The 19,713-nt window shown below is 38.5% G+C and overlaps 1 protein-coding gene across 8 annotated transcripts in view; it reads left to right on the top strand.

The window, feature by feature from the left end:
* Positions 1–19,713, top strand: part of DPH6 (diphthamine biosynthesis 6) — a 403,785-nt gene that overhangs the window by 266,932 nt on the left and 117,140 nt on the right. Inside the window, exon 13 of one of the 8 annotated variants that reach the window (XM_045016409.1) lies at positions 13,514–13,639. The exons of the other annotated variants lie outside the window; for them this stretch is intronic. Coding sequence (XP_044872344.1) covers positions 13,514–13,624 — 111 coding nt within the window. The 3' untranslated portion in view covers positions 13,625–13,639. Of the gene's footprint in view, positions 1–13,513; positions 13,640–19,713 lie in introns of those variants that run through there. 8 annotated transcript variants of the gene reach the window in all.

Below are 19,713 nucleotides of genomic sequence, written 5' to 3'. Positions count from 1 at the left end.
CTCCCTGTGGTTCCTCTTGTGAAGTTGTTACCAGATTGTTCCATCTGAAGATATGGGGTTTCCTTTCTTCTTCAGATATTCCAAGGTCCATGCAGATCTTTAGGAAAGCCCTGTACCTCCACCCCAGTTCCAGGTCTCCTTTCTCTCTCTGGCTTACCTGCCTATAAACCTCCTCTTAAAAGGGAATTCCTAAGGGTTAAAACTTTTTAACAAATCACATCCCCCCTCCTCTCTATACTTATCTTGATCACCTTGATTGATTGGTCCTTCAGCCCTCAGATAGATTGCGCCAATCACAACATGTCTTCCATTCTTCTCTTATCTTGGCCTTCCTTCTCTATGTGCAGCTATACCTTTTCACAATAAAATCTTCCTATCTCATTGGAGGTCAGCTGAGTGGTGTTTCAGTTCCCGTGGGTACCACTCGGTGACAGCTGTAGTTCATTTATTGTCAGTGAGCCTAACTATCTGGCCGGTCCATCGCATTTTACTGTACCTGCTTTCAACAACGACGTCCTGCACTTCACTCTGCTGTCTGATCACTTCACTGGGGACTCGGTCACAGATTGAAATCCCCAGAATTCTTCTTTCCAATGCCCGCTCTGTAACAGACAGTTGTTGCTCCTCTGTCTTCGTCAGCTCTCATGTTTCACTGCTGTACAACGTTGCAAGCAATACTGTTGAGTTCAAGAGGTTGGTGCGTGTTGTCTTGTTGATTTTTCCTTGGAGGACATCCTTGATAGAATTGAATGTGCGCCAATCAGCTTTCTTTCTTTGCAATGTTAATTTCTTGGCCCAAGTAGACATATTGTTCAACTTCTTCTTTCTTCACTATAATAATAATTTTTAAAAGTGAGTCATGTAGGTTGGATAGTATGTGTATACTTGTCTGTTATTGAGATTACAGTAAAGGACAAGGATATGGAAAATGTATGCATTCTACCAACACAAGTGACCAAATCTGCAGTATATTATTACCAAAATTTTATTCTCTGGCAATCAGGCCAAAGAAAGGAAAATAATGATGATAATCAATCTAAAACAATGCAAATGTTCAACTACAATACAAAGTTTCCTTAATGAAAACTAAAAGAAGCAAAACTATTTAGAAGTTTTACAAATACTAAAAGAAATAGCAAATGAGACATTCAGAAATTGTGTCCCATTGTATGGATGATTAACAGATCACCAAGGAAGATCCTTGAACCCATATATATATATATATATATATATATATATATATATATATATGCATGAGTAGTCACGTTAAAAAGGCACTGTAACATGGTGGTTTGTCCCATAAGGGCTGAAGGCCTGGAGCCAACCTGCCCTGATTATTGAAAAAGCTGCTGCAACTCACCTGTGCCTCATTAAAAGGCTTGATGGGCCCCTATGGAGGACAGTTGATACCCCTTGTAAAGAACAGCAGGAAGCTGCAGAGCATGTGGAAAGGCTTCTTCAGGGAAAACCCTGATACTATTCGAGTTGCCCCAGCTAGGAGGACTAAGTGTAGCCTGCTAAGGTAGGAAGAAGAGGAAGTTTAGAAGTCAGAGCCTGAAGACTGAGGTCCAGCCAGGGAAAGCTTGAGAGATGATGAACTAAAACCCTGCTCCAGGATGGAGACCTGGGTACCCCTACCAAGGGGCAAAAGGGACACTGAAATGAGAATGGGGCCTGAAGGGTCAGTGTGTGTAAAGATTAAATAAATTGGTTCCCAGAAGGAAATGTTTTAAGCTACAATTTAGACTGTTATGTGGAGATATTGAGCAACCAAGAGGGGAAACAGAGGCAGGATGCCACAGTGACCTCTGGCCACAAGGGGGTGCTTGAGAGACAGCTGACTTGCTACAGGCACAATTGAAGTTTAGCCACCTTTTGGAGTTCATAAACCAACAAAGGAGCTCTGAATTCAGAAAAAACTATCAGTTAGCTATCGTTATCTTTTGTTTGGCTTGACCATTTCCACAGCCAATCCTTTTCTAAGATTGCTGGTTTTATACAGATTTCATCCTTTCATTGAGGAGCTGTTCTTCTTTAGCTTAACATTTTCTACATATGAAACGCTTGTCATCAGGTATTGCATATGTTACATTGATTACATGAAAGAATGTTGAAGCCTTAATGATCTATGTTTTGTCAGTGTAAGAACTTAGCAATAACCATCAGGTGATGTTGTTCCGTTTGACAGTTATACTTTGGGGAAGATATCAAAGCTAATATCTAATCTGTAGTATAAGTAACCTTCCAAGGGTATAATTTAGGATGATTTGGGACTACCATCATCCCAGCACTTCCACTATGTTCAGCATTTCCAAGAATTTATATTTCTTTTTGTTAATCTTTCCACGTTACCTTTTAATTGCCTTTACAATAGTAGTGATCATTTCTTATTTCTCTTTTAGTCTTATATTTCTATTACAGACATAATAGTGTCTAAAATATAGCAAAAATATAGCAAAGAACTTATCCTTGGATATGATTTATTTGGAAGGAAATGCAGGAAAAGTTTGTCCAGGCTGTAGATTTAATGGAACTTTATGCGATATTGATATAGTTATGGTACTGTGTGGCGTTAGACTGCACTTCAAATAATTTTAAAGCTGGGGAAGTGACTGCTGCATTGACAAGATGAAAGTAGTAGTTGGGGGTGAAGAACAATGTTAATTTAGTGCTGAGACATCTAAAAACTTACTCATAGTTCCTCCAGATCATGTAGGTATTTAAAAGGAGTGTTATTGACCAGACAGTTCTTGAATTTTAGGTTGATTCCTATCCAGCCTTCAGCGCACCACTTTCGGAACTCCGTGACTTTTCAGAGCTTATCTACACAGTGTGGCAGTGGGGAGGAGAGGAATTTTGAAGCATACTAATGCGTTGCACACTAACCAGCCCATGTACGCTCTGCTGTTGCACACTAAAAGTTCCCTGGTCTTTAACATAGTGTGATAAACCCAGGCCAGTTGGGTACAGCTGAATAGCAGAAGGCAGATATACTGGCCACTGAATTAACAGTTTTCTGTTCCCTGACTGACCAGAGCAGGGGCTGTTCCAGGCTAATGAGAACACCTGACTCTAAGTAATGTGCAAAGAGTCAGGTGTGGCCATTAAGCTAATCTGACCGCCTGACTCTAATTAAGGCCCCGCTGATACTATAAAAAGGGCTCACTCCAGTCAGGCAGAGGAGAGCCAGAGGAGAGTAAGTGCAGCTGAAGGGCTGGTTAATGAAGACACCCTCAAACCATCGGTAAGGGAGCCCTAAGGTGAGGGTGAAGAAGGGAGAAGCAGGAGAGCTGTGGGGAAGTGGCCCAGGGAAATGTAGCAACTCTGGCAGTGAAAGGTTGGCTGCCAACAGCTGCTACCATTAGGGTCCTTGGGCCGGAACCCGGAGTAGAGGGTGGGCCCGGGTTCCCCCCAACCCACCACTACAGGAACATCTCCTGGGAGGAGAAGTCAGGCCCCTGTCAGGACAGGAGGCTAAACTGTTCTGAAATAAGCCCCCAGGGACAACAGAGACTGTGGGAGTTCTCTCACCAACCTCCTTGCTGGCCTATGATGAAAAGGGCTCAGTAGACTGTAACCCTGGCCCTAGAGAGAGAAGGGCTACGTGGAGGGTCACAGTGAGCCACTGAGGCTAGCATAAACCGCTTAGAAGCGCAGGACCCACGGGGGGCAAGGTCAGAGCTCTGCCACAATAGTCAGTACTATGCGCAACAGGTTAGTGCAATTTAGAATTCAAAGTCGTGTAGTTTGCATTGCTGCACCATGTAAACAACCCCTTAATCCTCACTTATTTCTATTAATTTTCATTTTGTTGATTCTCAGGCCTGGTCTACACTGGTGGGGGGGTCGAACTAAGGTACGCGACTTCAGCTACGTGAATAGCGTAGCTGAAGTCGAACTACCTTAGTTCGACTGACTTACCCGTCCTGATGCCGCGGGATCGAAGTCCGCGGCTCCCCCGTCGACTCCGCCACCGCCGTTCGCGGTGGTGGAGTGCCAGAGTCGACGGGAGCGCATCCGGAGTTCGAACTATCGCGTCTAGATTAGACGCGATAGTTCGAACTCCGAGAAGTCGAACTCTCCGCGTCGACCCGGCGGGTAAGTATGGACCTACCCTCAGACTGATGTATTATTATTGATTGCTATATGTACACATGGCATTTTATAAACAAGTAAGTTCCTGCCCTGATCTCTACTGTGTAAGAACTCTACCTTACAAATACATATAAATAAGCAGAGTGCTTAATGCTAGGTATAATCCTATTGACTATAATTGAGCGCTGTCTCAGTTGACTTGGGTAGGACCATGCTCTGCAGTAGGTATTGTGCAAGGTAGTAAGTGTTGCAGGATCAGGCCCTAAAGTTCTGATGAAGGAAGACACTAAGAGAACTGAAGAGTGTTGGGTCATGTCTCTGCCCACTGTTACCAACACCAGTTAAGCTTCACAGGATGTAGCAATGTTTGGAGCCACAATCTAGAAGGACCACCACTGCTGCTGCTGTGTTAAGCACTATGACACGTATCTGGACTCAGATCCTTGTTAAAATGGCTCCAACAGCCAGCAGCTCATCTATTCTAGGGCTCCTAACATTGGTTAACTCCTATGAAGCTGAACTTGTATGAGCAATTGAAAGACGCGTTTAGAAAACTCTTAGTGTAGATGTGGCTTTTGAGGGCAGCAAGTTTAGATTCTAGTATCTGGGGGAAGAAAGTAAGTTTTGTTTTTCATTTTGGTTTTTGGGGTTTTCATTCTTTTTTTTCCCCTCTCAATTGGGGAAAAAACTCAGTTTTTAATACTTTAAAATTGAGTTCTCTTGTCACTGGTTACTTTTGAGGCATAGCAAGGAAGCAGTACAGATTTTCATTCACCATTTTGTTTTTAAATTTACTCTGTGATTGTTAATGGTGTTTACAGATCACAGAACTAAGGGAAGAAAAATGTTGCATCACCTTGCATGCCTCATATATTGTAGCCCAGTTATGCATCTAAAGTAGAGTTATAAACTATGGTTGCAAATTAGATTGCAAACAAACTTTGCTTAAGGCATGAACCATAAATTAAAGTAATAATCATCTCTGTAAGACGCAACTTTTTTCCACTGTTCTTTTAAAATAAAAAGGAAAGTAGGTCAGGGAAATTTAGGATATTTTAGAGTATGTACAGTATTGTATTGTTTGCCAGTACCTAATTTACAATTACAGAGCTCCATGAATATTGAAATGATTCAGCTTCCCATTATAAATGTATGTGGCAGTTTGGTTGTTGATCAGTTTATGAAGTTAATGCAAATGAAACTGTCTTCCTGTCAGCATTTGAAATATATAATGCAGTCATGTTGTATATTCAGGGACAGGCCATTGACAGTCAATTAACAAGTTTGATTGGTATGTCAACTCATTCTTTTGAATTGTTAATAGTATGTTAATAGCATTCATTTCTTTGTGCAGTCCCATTTGCAGCTTCACAGTTACAGCTATTTTTTATAATTCTGAGTAACCTAAAATAGTGCCTTAATAATAGATTATTAAACACCTGTCTGGTGTAGCTTAGGGAGGTTTTTCTAGACTGGGAGTTTGCAGTGGATCCCTTTGATATTCAAATCAACAAATGATAGCCTTTTTATTCAAAACGTAAGTTCTTTTGATGGTTAGCTTGTTAAGAAATATTCAGCTCCAGTCTGACCTGATCTGGTTTCCCATGGAAAAGATCTGATGCTGTTTGAAGGTTCATAAATGGAATGCCAATGACAATTTGTTGTTGACGTTTTGCTGCCTCAGCCTTCAGATGCTGCTGGTTGATGTGCCGCATTAGCTTCACCAAATAATGCTTGCAGGTAAATGATCTACTGATTGATCAGATAGTTTCAAAGCAAAGAGTTCTCTTCTGTGGTCTGTAGTCATGGTTTTTAAGGCTTGGAAGGGTACTTTAAAAGATGCATCAAAGTTGACAGATGAATCTTGAGGCAGGGAATGATGGGAGACAGCAGAATTATGGGAATATTTTTAGTGAATAACATATTACTGAGAGTTTTGAAGACCTTCAAAGATCTATCAAACCAGTTCCCCAAAGCAGAGTTATTTCTCCTTTTAAAACAAAACAAAAACAAAAAAAACTCTGGGTACACAGGTTAACTCTCACTTTCCTGTGCTAGGGAAACAGTTGAGCTATCAATTGATATTATTCTCTAATGGTATTTTATAGAGCATATATCATTTTTTTTCAACATCACTCTTTTCTCCATTAAGAGCCCAAATCCTGGAAGATGCAGTGTTCTCAATTCCCATTGAAGCCCTGGCACTTCATCACTTTGCAGGGTCTGGACTTGAGATAATGAAGCTGTATATAAAACTCCTTTACACTGAGGAATTGGTAGGTTTTCATTCTCAACAATAAAGTCAAAATAGGAGGGTTGGGGGAAAATCACATTGGAGTTATTCTGTTTCTCCTCTTTCTTCCACATCATACACATTGTTCCTAAATACCTTTCTTCATTCCCCATTGCTTTCCTTCCTGAGTATAATTCAGATATTATTTTTAAGAATCAGATTAACAAGCAAAAGTCTTCAAAATGTATATCACAAAAATTGCTCATTTCACTTGGGTCTGAGTATTTAATTCTTTACTATCATGGGATTTCTTCACACACTCACCCCCAAAAAAAGCAGGTGATTTTGGTTGAAGAGCAATGGCTACTTCCACCTTTTCATGGTCTCTGTACGTATAAATATCTTCTTTTTGTGTGTTCCATTCTATGCATCCGAAGAAATGAGCTGTAGCCCACGAAAGCTTATGTTCAAATAAATTTGTTAGTCTCTAAGGTGCCACGAGTACTCCTGTTCTTTTTGTGGGTACAGACTAACACGGCTACTACTCTGGCCTGGTCTACACTGGGGGGGGGGTCGATCAAAGGTACGCAACTTCAGCTACGTGAATAGCGTAGCTGAAGTCGAAGTACCTTAGCTCGAATTACTTACCCGTCCTCATGGCGCGGGATTGACGTCCGCGGCTCCCCCGTCGACTCCGCTACCGCCACTCGCTCCAGTGGAGTTCCGGAGTCGACGGGAGCGCGTTTGGGGTTCGATATATCGCATCTAGATGAGACGCGATATATCGAACTCTGAGAAATCGATTGCTACCCGCCGATCCAGCGGGTAGTGAAGACGTACCCTCTGAAACCATGAATTAACCTGTTCAGGCCAGAAAAGCAGTAACCTCTGTGGTTTGTTGTTGAATGTCATGCATTAGTATGTTGCCAAATTTACCTTTTGACATAAAAGATTAAGACATTATACATTAGTTTTAACAAACTAACCTCCATATTAATAAAAATAATTGCATTTGGTTTCATCTGGAGCAAAAATTCTCACAACTGAAACACTGGCTACATCTATTTATAAAAAATTGTTACTTAAAACTCACAGGTGGAACGACTAAAGCCCTATTAGATTTCAGTCCAAAAGATCATGTAAAATATGTATTGTATGAAGTGTCTCTTGGGGACTAATTTTACTTTTGCATCTTCAGTTTTAAAAATTTTTGACAGAGGTTTATAAATATTATGCATTATTTTGACTGACATTGAAGGCCATAGTTGAAAGCTATTTCCTCTCAGGTTGTAAGGGTAGAATGTAATACCCAGACCTGCATTGGCTATTGGAAGTCATTTTTACATTGAAGGACCCAGTGGTTTCCCTATAAGATTCAATTAAAAAAAAATTCTTTTAAACTGTTTTCAGAATAATTTGTATATATTAATTCTGATGAAGCATCTGGTTTTAGCATGAGGAATTAAAAGATCTTATCTGAGATGATTTCAAATTTCCAACTATAATACCAATAACTTCTTATCTTAATATCAGTGATAACTTTCTTCATCTTTTAGTTTCTGTTCCTCACATACATTTCAAGTAGTACTTGTTATGAAAAACTTCTTGGGAACATCTCATGATGCCCAGAACCTTGTGTAAGTGTTTCGGTTTCCTTTTATTTTCATGTTGGTTTTATTTAGATTTCCCTCCTATCATTTTCATTTTACCTCATCATGTCTCACAAGCCTAAAAGAGATTAGATGAGCAAGGCACTTTACCCTAAATGGAGACTACGTTTCATTGTTTTAAATACAGAGTCATCTTGTCCTAAATGTTCTACAACATAAGACTTACCACATGCTGAAAGATCTCTTTTTTTATTGTTAAACAGAGTCAATATTTTAAAACATTGTTGATTTCTTAGCTGTTTAACAACGACTATGTCTCAGACAGTTGGATTGTTTTAGTCCAGTAGTTAAAGCATTTTAACAGGAGTAGCAGCAGCAACAGGCATAGTTAAGGATGAATAAAAATTTCCATTCTAGATCCCTGTTTTTATTTGCTCACAATTTTCTGAGGCTCCGTATACACTTATAAAAACAATCATGTCAGGGATCCTAGTTATAGCATACTTGTACCCTAATCCAGTTACAAATCCTAAGGCTTGATTTTGCAAACACTTACTGCTGGACTTAGCAATTACTCTCATGAGTAGTTCCACTGACTTCAGTTCACATGAGCTTTACAGGTCATCTGCCCAAGCCTGACATCTTTTGCAGAGATGAGGAGTGGACATTCCAGACAGCAGGAGAAATAAATTTTAGCTACACAGCATACTGCCCATTAATGAATTCAGTAAGTTTGTGCACAGGTAATGAAATCCACACCAGCGGATCCTGAGGCAGGATATAATACATATAATATATGTGTATTTGTTATCTTTTGTGGGATTGGTACTGTCTGTCTTTGCTTTAAGTTCATTGTGTTTTTAAATTAATTGTCAAGGATATTGAGTAAGATAGACAATTATATGTTCATAGTTAAGTTTGCTTCATAGACTCATCCTTTGCATTGCACCCTAAGGAAGATTGTGCTACTGGTTCAAATGAAAATGTATAGTACATACGTGCTAAAAAAAGTAATACATTTTCATATACCTGGGAATATGCTGAGTCTCCACCCTGTGTTATAGCCTGATCCTGCACCAGTGGTGTCAATGGAAGCTTTGTCATTGACTTCACAGAGTGCAGGATGAAACTCCTAGTATCCCAACTTGTGTTTTTCTGGAGTTTGACTTCATTGCTTATGAGAGGAGACCATGTACATGGTCAAGCATGGCGGGGGAGAGGGGAGGAAGGAGGGAGACGGAGATGTAGAACAGTCTGTTGTATATGCGGTTGTAAAAGGCATTATCTATTCTCTTTCTCACACACACAAAACTCAGATATTAAAATGTTCGACCTATAAATGAACAGTTGGGCTGAATATTTTGGCCTGAATAGTCTTTCTCTAAAGATTCAGGGAAATATGTTAATATTGATTGAGCTATTATTTAATTTTTAATTTGCTTAGTATATATCAAGTCCCTGTGAGACTAGCTATCCACAGAACATGATTACAACAGTATGAAATGACACTATTCTGATAATATGAAAGTGACCACTTATATATTGATAGTGTGGTCAGCTGTTTGCAAATAGGTTTTATGAGGCTGCTTCTTACCTGTCTCCCTGTTATCCCAGAGCAGCATCTTAAGGCAGCCAGTGACATTCATGCAAGGCATATTTTGAATAAGAATATTAAGTTAAGTGGCTGCTAGGAAAGTGCATCTTTACCATGAGAATGGAATGTCACTGTTAATGTGTTTCATACACTGTGAAATACTGTAGTGTGATGTACTGCTTTCACCTTTCAATACAGAGTATTTTGGCTGCCTCTTCATCTCTCTTCTGTTTATAATCACACTAATCTATGGAGACGGTTGGCATGAGTAAAGATTGTAAAGACAGGTAGGAATGGCAAAAAACTAACTCATTCTTCATAAAATTTTATGACTGCAATCTTGATTCTCCTTGGATGCCAGATTCCAGCACAATGTCACAGCCTTGAATGGTAGCAGCCTAGAAATTTCTCCAGTATTATTTTATAACAGTTCTGGAGTGATATTTTAATGTACAATTTAGTTATTATAAGAAGACACATTCTTAGTGGCAACTTTCATTACTATAGGTGTACAATGAGATTCCTTTCTTAGTACATTGTGTGTGTGTGTGTGAGAGAGAGAGAGAGAGATGGATCATACACACATTTTTTTATCTATCTATATAATGTGGCCATCCCAAATTCATGCCAATAGATCAGCTTTATACCACATTGCCTTATCTTCTTTGTCTCTTTCCTTATATCTATCCTACATATAGTGAGCATGTATGTGTGTGTGCTCTACACAATCTCTCTCTCATTGTTCATTCTCTCTCCTTCCCTATCTCTGTATCCATGATATAGATACGTACTGGGAAATAGACAAAGATACAGTGAGAGAGAAATATATAGCACACAAGCACACACTATCTATCTATAGGAAAAGAGACAAGCATGATTGTGTCGTATAAAACTACTTTTATCAGCATAAATTTGGGACATGATTCAGAACTGGCAAATGCACAAATGAAACCATCAATTATATATCCATGGAGGACATCCTAAATGAGTGTATACAAAACCTTGATACCACACCACCCTATCATGTAAACTGTGCAGGCTGCATATTTTATAACCTCACAGAGACTCTGAAAAAAAGTTATTTATTCTATTTTGTTTAGTCTCCTTCCCTCCAGTAAAATCAAATAATACCATGAATCCATGTACAAAAGCCTCACAAGCAGATGCCAATGTTAACTACTAAATTTTAAAATGTCTTAAAAATACTTAAAATATCCTTTTGCATAATTAAGATATGAAGTCTGATATCTCAGGACCTTTTACAGCCAGACACAAGTGCTATAGCACTTTGGAAATGTGAAAATCACACTTTTCCAATTGTATAATGCACTGATTTCTAGCTGTGTGGAGAACTTAAACATGTTAGTGGATCAGGACTAACTATTACCTGTCTTGGAGCAAGCATCTTCCTTATGCTAGTGCTGCTGAATTTGGCCCTGTGTGTGATCTGTGGTTGATATCTTTGGACAGAGACTATATCGTCCTCTGTACATGCTGAACATACTTGCACCCAGTAAATAATAATAGTTCATTTTATATTTTCTTTTGGGGGCTTTCAGCCCATTACTTCTAGTAACACCGCTTGCATCACTCACAGTATTTCCTGTCCGTCTTAGGGCTCTTTGAAAATTTTCCATCAAAACCATATTTCAGTGGAAAACTGGATTTTTGACTAAACATGATTTTTTGTTAAAAGTATCTTGTTTCTAAAGAAAATTTTGACTTTGTCAAGATGGAACATCTTGGAACTTTCGTGATGCATTGCGGCAGTAAGAAGGGGGTACATGATGATTGTCGTCCATCCTTTGAACCAGACCCATTGGGGCATTAGGCAACAAAACTACACCTGCCATGAGACACTGCAGAAGTATTTCTGAATCAAAATGTTAGGTTCTTGGCCAAAACTTTTCTAGTTTTGAGTGATAGTTTTCAGGTTTTTGCCCAAAACTTGAGATTTTGTGTGGGAAAATTTAGACAAAAATGTTTTTATTTGTATTTTTATCACTTTTCAAAAATATTCCAACCAGCTCTATCTCCCTCCTAGTATTTAAACCCTTCCAAATACAATTGTAATTGTCAAGCTGGTAGAATCTTTAAGCATTGCTTAGCTTTTCAAATTCTCATCAATCAGTACCACCATCCCACTAAACATTTTATGTTCCTCTTCTCTATCTTCTTGCCAACTTATGCACATCTTTCTGGTATTTAAGTGCCCAGAATTGAATACAATATATTGGGTGCTATTTCACCCATATCATTTAGAGTCTCTGTCCTGTGATATGAAGCTTTAGTGTATGAAAGCCCATATCTTCTTGCAAACTCTCATCTAATTTGTTACACTACAATTGAAGATCACTTTCTTCGCTATTGTTGTCGAGTTTTCTCCCTTCTTTGAATATCTGTATTTCAGAATATATTTTCTCCAGATGTTCTGGGGTTACTTTTAATTTTTCCCAAGTTGAATCTCATTTTGTTATTTCTTGCCCATATTTCTAACCAGTCTAGGTCCATTTGTATTATTTTTGTATTTTCATTGGTGCTCATAAGACCTTCCAAGTTAATCTTTTTTGTGGATTTCATTAATATGCTGTTAATCTTTTCTTTCATTGACTTATTCAGAATGTTAAACAAAATCTGGCCTAACACCAGTACCTAACGCATCCCACTAAATATGTATCCCAACTCAGTACATGACCATTTTTTATTATACTTTCCTAGCAATGCCTCAGCTAGTTAACAATATTTATATCCAAGCTCAATAAACTAACTTATTGAGACCTTGTATCAAATATTGTTAAATTCCAGATCTGTTACATGTAGTTTATTGTAATTTTGTAATTATAAATATTAAAAGCAAAAGAGCAATCAGATATGGTTGGCATGATATGTACTTTATAAACACTTGATATTCATTGCTCAGAATCCCATCTATAATTACCATTACCTTCTTTTTGAATCACTTTCTTTCCCTTTTAAAAGTTGAACCCCTCTATGTATTCTTTTTTAAGGTGGTGGTATTTCTATCATATATATTTCTTTATTTATTGGCAACCAAGGCCAACCATTCTTTCAAGGGCCATTATATAAATACAATTAATATTAATCAGACTTTTCAGATTGTGGGGCGGGAGGTTGGTTGTTTCCTTTTCCTCTCTCTCTCTCTCTCTCTCTCGCTTTCTTACTTTGTTTTGCTAGGAGTTAAAGTTAGATTTACTGTACGGTAAATGTCAAAGTGACTCTTCTTTCCTTTTATAATATAAGAACAACAGTTTTATTTTATTTTTTTCAGTCCTCTGGTATCTTCCTAGTTTTTCATGGTTTCTAATCAATAAATAATTGTCACAGATCTGGTGAATTTTCCAAATAGCTAAGTCATTGTTACAGTTGAAGATTCATATTATTGAGACTTACTGATTTATATATATTCAGGTTTTGAAGATTTCCCTCACCTATTTTTATAAAGAACTGTTTCTATAAGAGGTTAACATAAGCTTCAAGTTTGGATCTAGACAATTCCAAGCTTCTGGGGGATATTCAGTTCCAGGGTTTTTATTTGGTCCATTTCTAATCACTAATTAATTAATTTATTTGTTTATTGGACTGGCCTCTAGGAACACCAGCCCCTTTCTTCTAGGCAAACATATAACAAAAAGTACTGACCCCAAAGAGCAACTTAATTATTTATTAATTTATTTGTAAAACGCTGACTGAAAACAGAGTTGTTTCCCATTAGGTTTAAAGTCATGGGGATAGATTTGTTACGGTACCTTTTTGTTTCTGCTATCTTCACTCAAACTGGTAACTTCTCTCCAGCTTTTAGACATCAGAAATGTATTTTATGTTTACACAGTTGACAATGTGTGCAAATGCAATAGTGTGGGAGTTTGACTTTTTTCCAAGGTTGTGAGAGGAAACCATAGACCATTTGAAAGGTGGCAGAATGATAGTCATGGAGACTATCTATTCTCTATTCTTCCACAGAAGAAATACATCACAGGACAAAACCAGTGCAGCCTTCTTCACACTGACCTACCTGCCTGTGAGATTTCTCTTTCTGTACTGGAGGGATCCTCTTTTGAGATGAGAGAATAGTTCACCATTTATGCCCACTGAGCCCTTGACCTTTCTGCTTAGACTGCCAACAAGGACTCCAGTTAGTCCTTGGGTGCCTGTGTGGAGCTTTGGCCCAACCAGACAGAAGAAGAAACGCTGTCCTGGGAGCCTGGCCTGAGAAAGGAAGCATAGGTCAGCTCTGCTTCCTCCCTCCCCTTCTCCCCAAATTCTGGGGACTCCACATGGGTGGAGATAGGGGTGGGCCTCTGGCCAACTGTTGTGTCCACAGTGGTTGTGGTTGGTTGGTTTGGATGTGGTGGGGAGGTAAACCTTGCCTATCCGGTTTACAAGTGTCTCCGTGGTGGAGCCTAGGCATTTGTAACTGCAGTTGCAGCCGACATTTAAAGACACAATTTTGGTATTTTTTGGGATCTCGACACTCTGGGAATAGAAATATGAACGCAGAGCCATGAGATGCTTTTATGTGAAAACTTGAGTTTCTGAAACTTTGTCTTAGAAAATTCAGATTTATGGGTTTTCTACATCCCTTAATTAGAGACCATGCTGTAGAACAAAATAAACTTGATATACCTTTGATCAAACTTTAAACATAACTATTATATCCCAAACATTATATATGCAAACAATATACTGGTCTGATTTAACCATGCATAAGTAATAAAATTCAGAACTGAAGCTGAAATACTGACCTTATTCTCTCTCGAACATTTTGGCCTGATAGTTTACTTTTGTTGCATTCTCATTGAAGTGTGTGGGATTTTTGCCAGCATGAAGCCCCATATGTAAGGCTGCCTGTTATTTGGAGCTCAAAACAATAAATAGGTTCCGAATTTTGTTGTGCTGTTTGATTGCGTGGTTAGTGGTGGAGGGGAGTGGAAGGAGAGCGTAATTTTTTTATTAAAGTGGATTTGGCATGCATGATGCTGTTAGGTATCTGGTTCTTCAGACCTATTGTCAAGTCAATAATTGTGGTAAGATTTACCAGATTTGTGTTACTGTGTATACACAATATGCTTCTTTCTGCTCCAGCTGGCAATTGATAACAGTATATATTCCTCATTATGAATAGGAATTTGTATATTTATTAATTGAAATATACGAAATATGTTTAGCTGTATTTATAGAGTCACTACAATATGTGCTATAAATATGTATTAATGGTAAGGCACATTTAAATTTTATGAAACTGTAGTAAAAATGTATAGAACATAGTTATTGCATATATAAAGCTGAATTTTCTTATTTCACTTTAATATCAAAAGTGTCTAATCTGCTCTACATAATGGACTAAAACCCCACAGATATGCAATCTGAAGAAGTAAAATGTGAATCAATTCAAGAAAATAAACTTTGGTACTGGGGGAGAATGCAAAGAAGGTAGTGTTTCTGTTCCTGTAACATACGTGGCCAAATATCTATTACTTTGAAATACACGTATAAAATTCCAGCTCAAAATTAGATGTGGCAGGTTTCAGCCAGATGCCAATGTTCTGAAGCTGTGTCATAAACCTCTGAAAACTGCATGTCTGTAATGGAGACAGCACTAATGGACACTAATGTAATTAACTGTACTTCTACAAGCTTAGCCAGGAAAACAATTCCTTTTTTATTTAAAGGACAGTTCTAGAATTTAGATTATGATATTTTTAAGTAATATGCATGTTCTTATATTTGTCTTGGGGCTTTTGTAGTAGGAGTGGATAATGACCATTAGATCTTCCATTTTTCAATTAAAATAAATCCTTTGTTTTCCAACTACTGTTATTGTAGCCATTTCTCAGAAAGGAAACTTGAATTAAATGGCTATCAATCCATTAATATATTTGCACAGAATTTTAAAATGAAATATGTGCTAGTTCAAGAAAGAGAATGTATGTTTCTACTTGAAAATCATAACATGTTAAAATTGAGTGAGTCATATAGAATTCAAATGCACGTTATATACTGAAAATGTTTTCATGTTATTGTTTAAATGGTACCTTTTTTTAAAAAAAAGCCTTATTCACTCTGGATAGCTGAATCAAAGATTCCACATTACAGAAAGCAATTTCACCATCATTAGCTAAATAAGAGGGCCCTAGGAAGAAGGGATTATCATATATTAAATTAAAAGTTCACCACCTTACAGCTTTAATCCTGTTAGAAAAGATGATTTCTATCTAACTTAATCAGCAAGAGGTTTTTATTGCCTGCAGTATTAATTGATTTAGGTCCTCATTAAGGTCAGAGGTACACTTGGCTGACCAGGGGCAGCCAATTAGCACATTGTCAGTTGTGCTTATTTACATTTACTGACCATAATGGTAGGTTATTTGACTGTTAGGTCAGGGAGGTCACTGAATCTTTTGTGCACTGTGACCTCGTAAAGGGCAACAGTCACTCAGACACCAGACTGCATTTACAACAAAGATTTAGTTTATTATGTATTGACTCCATTCAGTCGTAGGAAACAGGTGTTTGTTCCTGCTGGGCAATTAGTATATTATTACCAACATAAATACTTTTATGTGAGTGGATGAAATATCTCCCTTAGAAAATTTCAAAAATTCTTGTTCAGATACCAATATATCATTTGAAACTTTTAATAGCACATTTAAATAAAATAATTAAACTTTAACAGCATATGTACTCTGTAATGCACATATTCTGTATTCTGATACAGTCATGGCATGTTATTTTGTTAGCCACCCAAGTCCAGGAATGATCTTGGGGCTTTAACTAGTCAAACCACAAGCAGTGATACTGATGACTAACTAGTATTACATCCGAAGACTCTCCTTAGCAATGAGAGAGATGTAATGAGTCCATTAATAAAAATGTAGGACCAGAAGGGACCTCAATAGGTCATCTAGTTCAGTCACCTGCATTGAGGCAGGACTAAATATTATGTAGATCATCCCTGACAGGTTTCTGTCTAACCTGTTCCTATGTAATTTGTTTCAGTGCTTACCAACCCTTATCATTAGGAACGTTTCCTAATGTTAAATCTAAATCTCCCTTACTGCAATTTGAGTCCATTACCTCTTGTCCTGTCCTCAGTGGTTAAGGGGAACAATTTATCACCCTCCTCTTTATAACAACTTTTTACATACTTGAAGACTGTTATGATGTCCCCTGTGCTCCAGACATAACAAGCCATTTTTTCCATCTGTCCACGTAGGTCATATTTTCTAGACCTTTAATCATTTTTTAAGCTTTCCTTTGGACTTTCTCTAGTTTTTCCACAGCTTTCCTGAAGTGTTATGCCAAGCACTAGACAATACAGTTGAGACTTCATCAGTGCTGAGTAGAGTGGAAGAATTACTTCAGTGTCTTGCTTATAACACTCCTGCTAATACATCCCAGAATGATGTTTGCTTTTTTTTGCAACAGTATTACATTTTTCACTCATATTTAGTTGTGATCCACTGTAACTCCCAGATCTTTTTCTACAGTACTCCTTCCTAGGCAGTCATTTCCCCATTTTCTATTTGTGCAATTGATTGTTCCTTTCTAAGTGGAGTACTTTGCACTTGTCCTTATTGAATTTCATCCTATTTATTTCAGACCATTTCTCCAGTTTGTCAAGTTCATTTTGAATTCTAATCCCATCCTCCAAAGCGCTTGCTACCCTTTCCAGCTTGGTATCTGTGATGGTGCCCCCTATAAGGCTTTATGAAATATGCTTATTATTGTATATGTGACATAACTGGAATGTATATTTAGGCTACATATGCCATGTAACATATCTATGTAAAGGTTATGATCTACTGAATGTATTCATCCTATTTGTATGCATGTATCATTTTTGTATTTGAAGTTATGAATGTTGGCTGTGTACTGGCTTGATTTTAACTAGCCTAGTAGAGCATTTGGTCAGCTTCTTGAGAAAAGTGCAAATTAAGTGCCCAATCAAAAACTACTTAAGCCAGCAATGAACTTGAAGATGCCAATCCACATCTGAGCTTTCACAGGAATGTGACTTGGCTGGTAAAAACTGAGTCATGCATGGACATGTGGCTTGTCCATGTGACTCCAAAACTCCATCTTGGAGCTGGACTTTGCATAGAAGAGAGGAGAGGGTCTCCACCCACAAGAGTCTACTTAAACCCCTGGGAGACCTCTCCATTTTGTCTTCAGCTGGCTAAAGAGAGAGCCTCTCCACCCCCCAAGGATACCTGAAAGAAACTGGAACAAAAGACAGTAACTACAGGGAGTGTGAGTGATTGCTGAACCTAGACTAGTAGGAGACTAGTCTGTAAAAGGAAGCTTACTGGAACTGGTGAGGTTTTATTTGTATTCAGTTTCTTAGACATAGACTTGCGTGTTCTATTTTATTTTACTTGGTAATTCACTTTATTCTGTCTGTTACTACTTGAAACCACTTAAATCCTACTTTTTGTATTTAATAAAATCACTTTTTACTTATTAATTAACCCAGAGTATGTATTAATACCTGTGGGAGTGGAAGGGGACAAACAGTTGTGCATATCTCTCTATCAGTGTTACAGAGGGCGAACCCTCTATAAGCTTTATACAGGGGAAAAGGGATTTATTTGGGATTTGGACCCCATTGGGAGTTGGACATCTGAGTGTTAAAGACAAGAACACTTCTGTAAGTTGCTTTCAGTTATGCCTACAGCTGTTAGGGGACATGGTTCAGACCCTGGGTCTGGGTTTGCAGCAGGCTAGTGGGTGTGGCTCAAACCAGGCAAGGCACTGAAGTCCTAAGCTGCCAGGGCAAGAAAGCAGGGGCAGAAGTAGTCTTGGCACATCAGTTGGCAGCCCCAAGGGGGTTTCTGTGATCCAACCTGTCACAGTATCATACACACACTTTATAATTGTACTCTCTATGTTATTATCCAAATCATTTATGAAGATATTGACTAGAACCAGGCCCAGGACAGATCCCTGAGGGATTCCACTCGATATGCCCTTCCAACTTCATTCTGAACCATTGATAACTACTCTTTGAGTATGCTTTTCCAGCCAGTTGTGCACCCACCTTATAGTAGTTCCATGTAGGCTATATTTCTCTAGTTTGTTTATGAGGTCTTATGAGACAGTATCAAAAGCCTTACTAAAGTCGAGATATATAACTTCTACTGCTTCCTCCCTGTCCACAAGGCTTGTTACCCTGTCAGAGAAGGATATTAGGTTGGTTTTACATGATTTGTTCTTGATAAATCCATGTTGACTGTTGGTTATCACCCTGTTATCTTCTAGGTGCTTACAAATTGAATGATTATTTGTCTTTCTGGGTACTGAAGTTAAACTGACTGGTCTATAATTCCCTGGATTGTCTTTATTCCCTCTTTTGTAGATAGGTACTATATTTGCCCTTTTCTAGACCTCTAGGATCTCTCTCCCGTCCTCCGTGAGTTCTCAAAGATAATTGTTAATGGCTCAGAAATCTTTTAAGCCAGTTTCTTAAGTATTCTAGGATGTATTTCATCAGGCCCTGCTGACTCGAAAATATCTCTCTTTCTAAGTAATTCTTAACTTATTTTTCTATTTTAGTCTCATATCTTAAGACTTAACCCATTAACACTGATGTTCATGATGTTAGGCGTTCAATCACAGCTAACTTTTGTGACAAAGTTCCTCCTCTACCTTGTTGGGTCCTGCACTTATTGGCAGATTTGCTCGCCTCACAGATTCACCCTGTGGGTCTTGAAACAGCCCAGAGACCTTCCCCTCTGGTAGAAGACACAGTCCAGGTCAATTCCTCCTGTGTTTGACCAGGAGCTGGGAGGTTTTGGGGGGAACATGGGCCTGCCCTCTACTCCGGGTTCCAGCCCTATGGACGGCAGCTGTCTAGAGTGCCTCCTGGTACAGTTGCACGACAGCTACAACTCCCTGGGCTACTTCTTCATAGCCTCCTCCCAACACGTTCTTTGTCTTCACCACCAGACCTTCCTCCTGATGTCCGATAATACTTGTACTTCTTAGTCCTCCAGCAGTATGCCTACTCACTCTCAGCTTCTTGCACACCTCTTGCTCCCAGTTTCTTTCATGTACTTCCTCTCCCCCGGCCTGACTGGAGTGAACCCTTTTTATAGCATCAGAGGGGCCTTAATTAGAGTCAGGTGCTTAACAGTCTCACCTGACTCTTAGCAGGTTAATTG

The sequence above is a fragment of the Mauremys mutica genome, chromosome 4 (genome assembly GCF_020497125.1).
Source record: "Mauremys mutica isolate MM-2020 ecotype Southern chromosome 4, ASM2049712v1, whole genome shotgun sequence".
NCBI lineage: Eukaryota > Metazoa > Chordata > Testudines > Geoemydidae > Mauremys > Mauremys mutica.
Note: the sequence above shows the minus strand (reverse complement) of the source record. Positions and strands in the feature narration are given on the sequence as shown.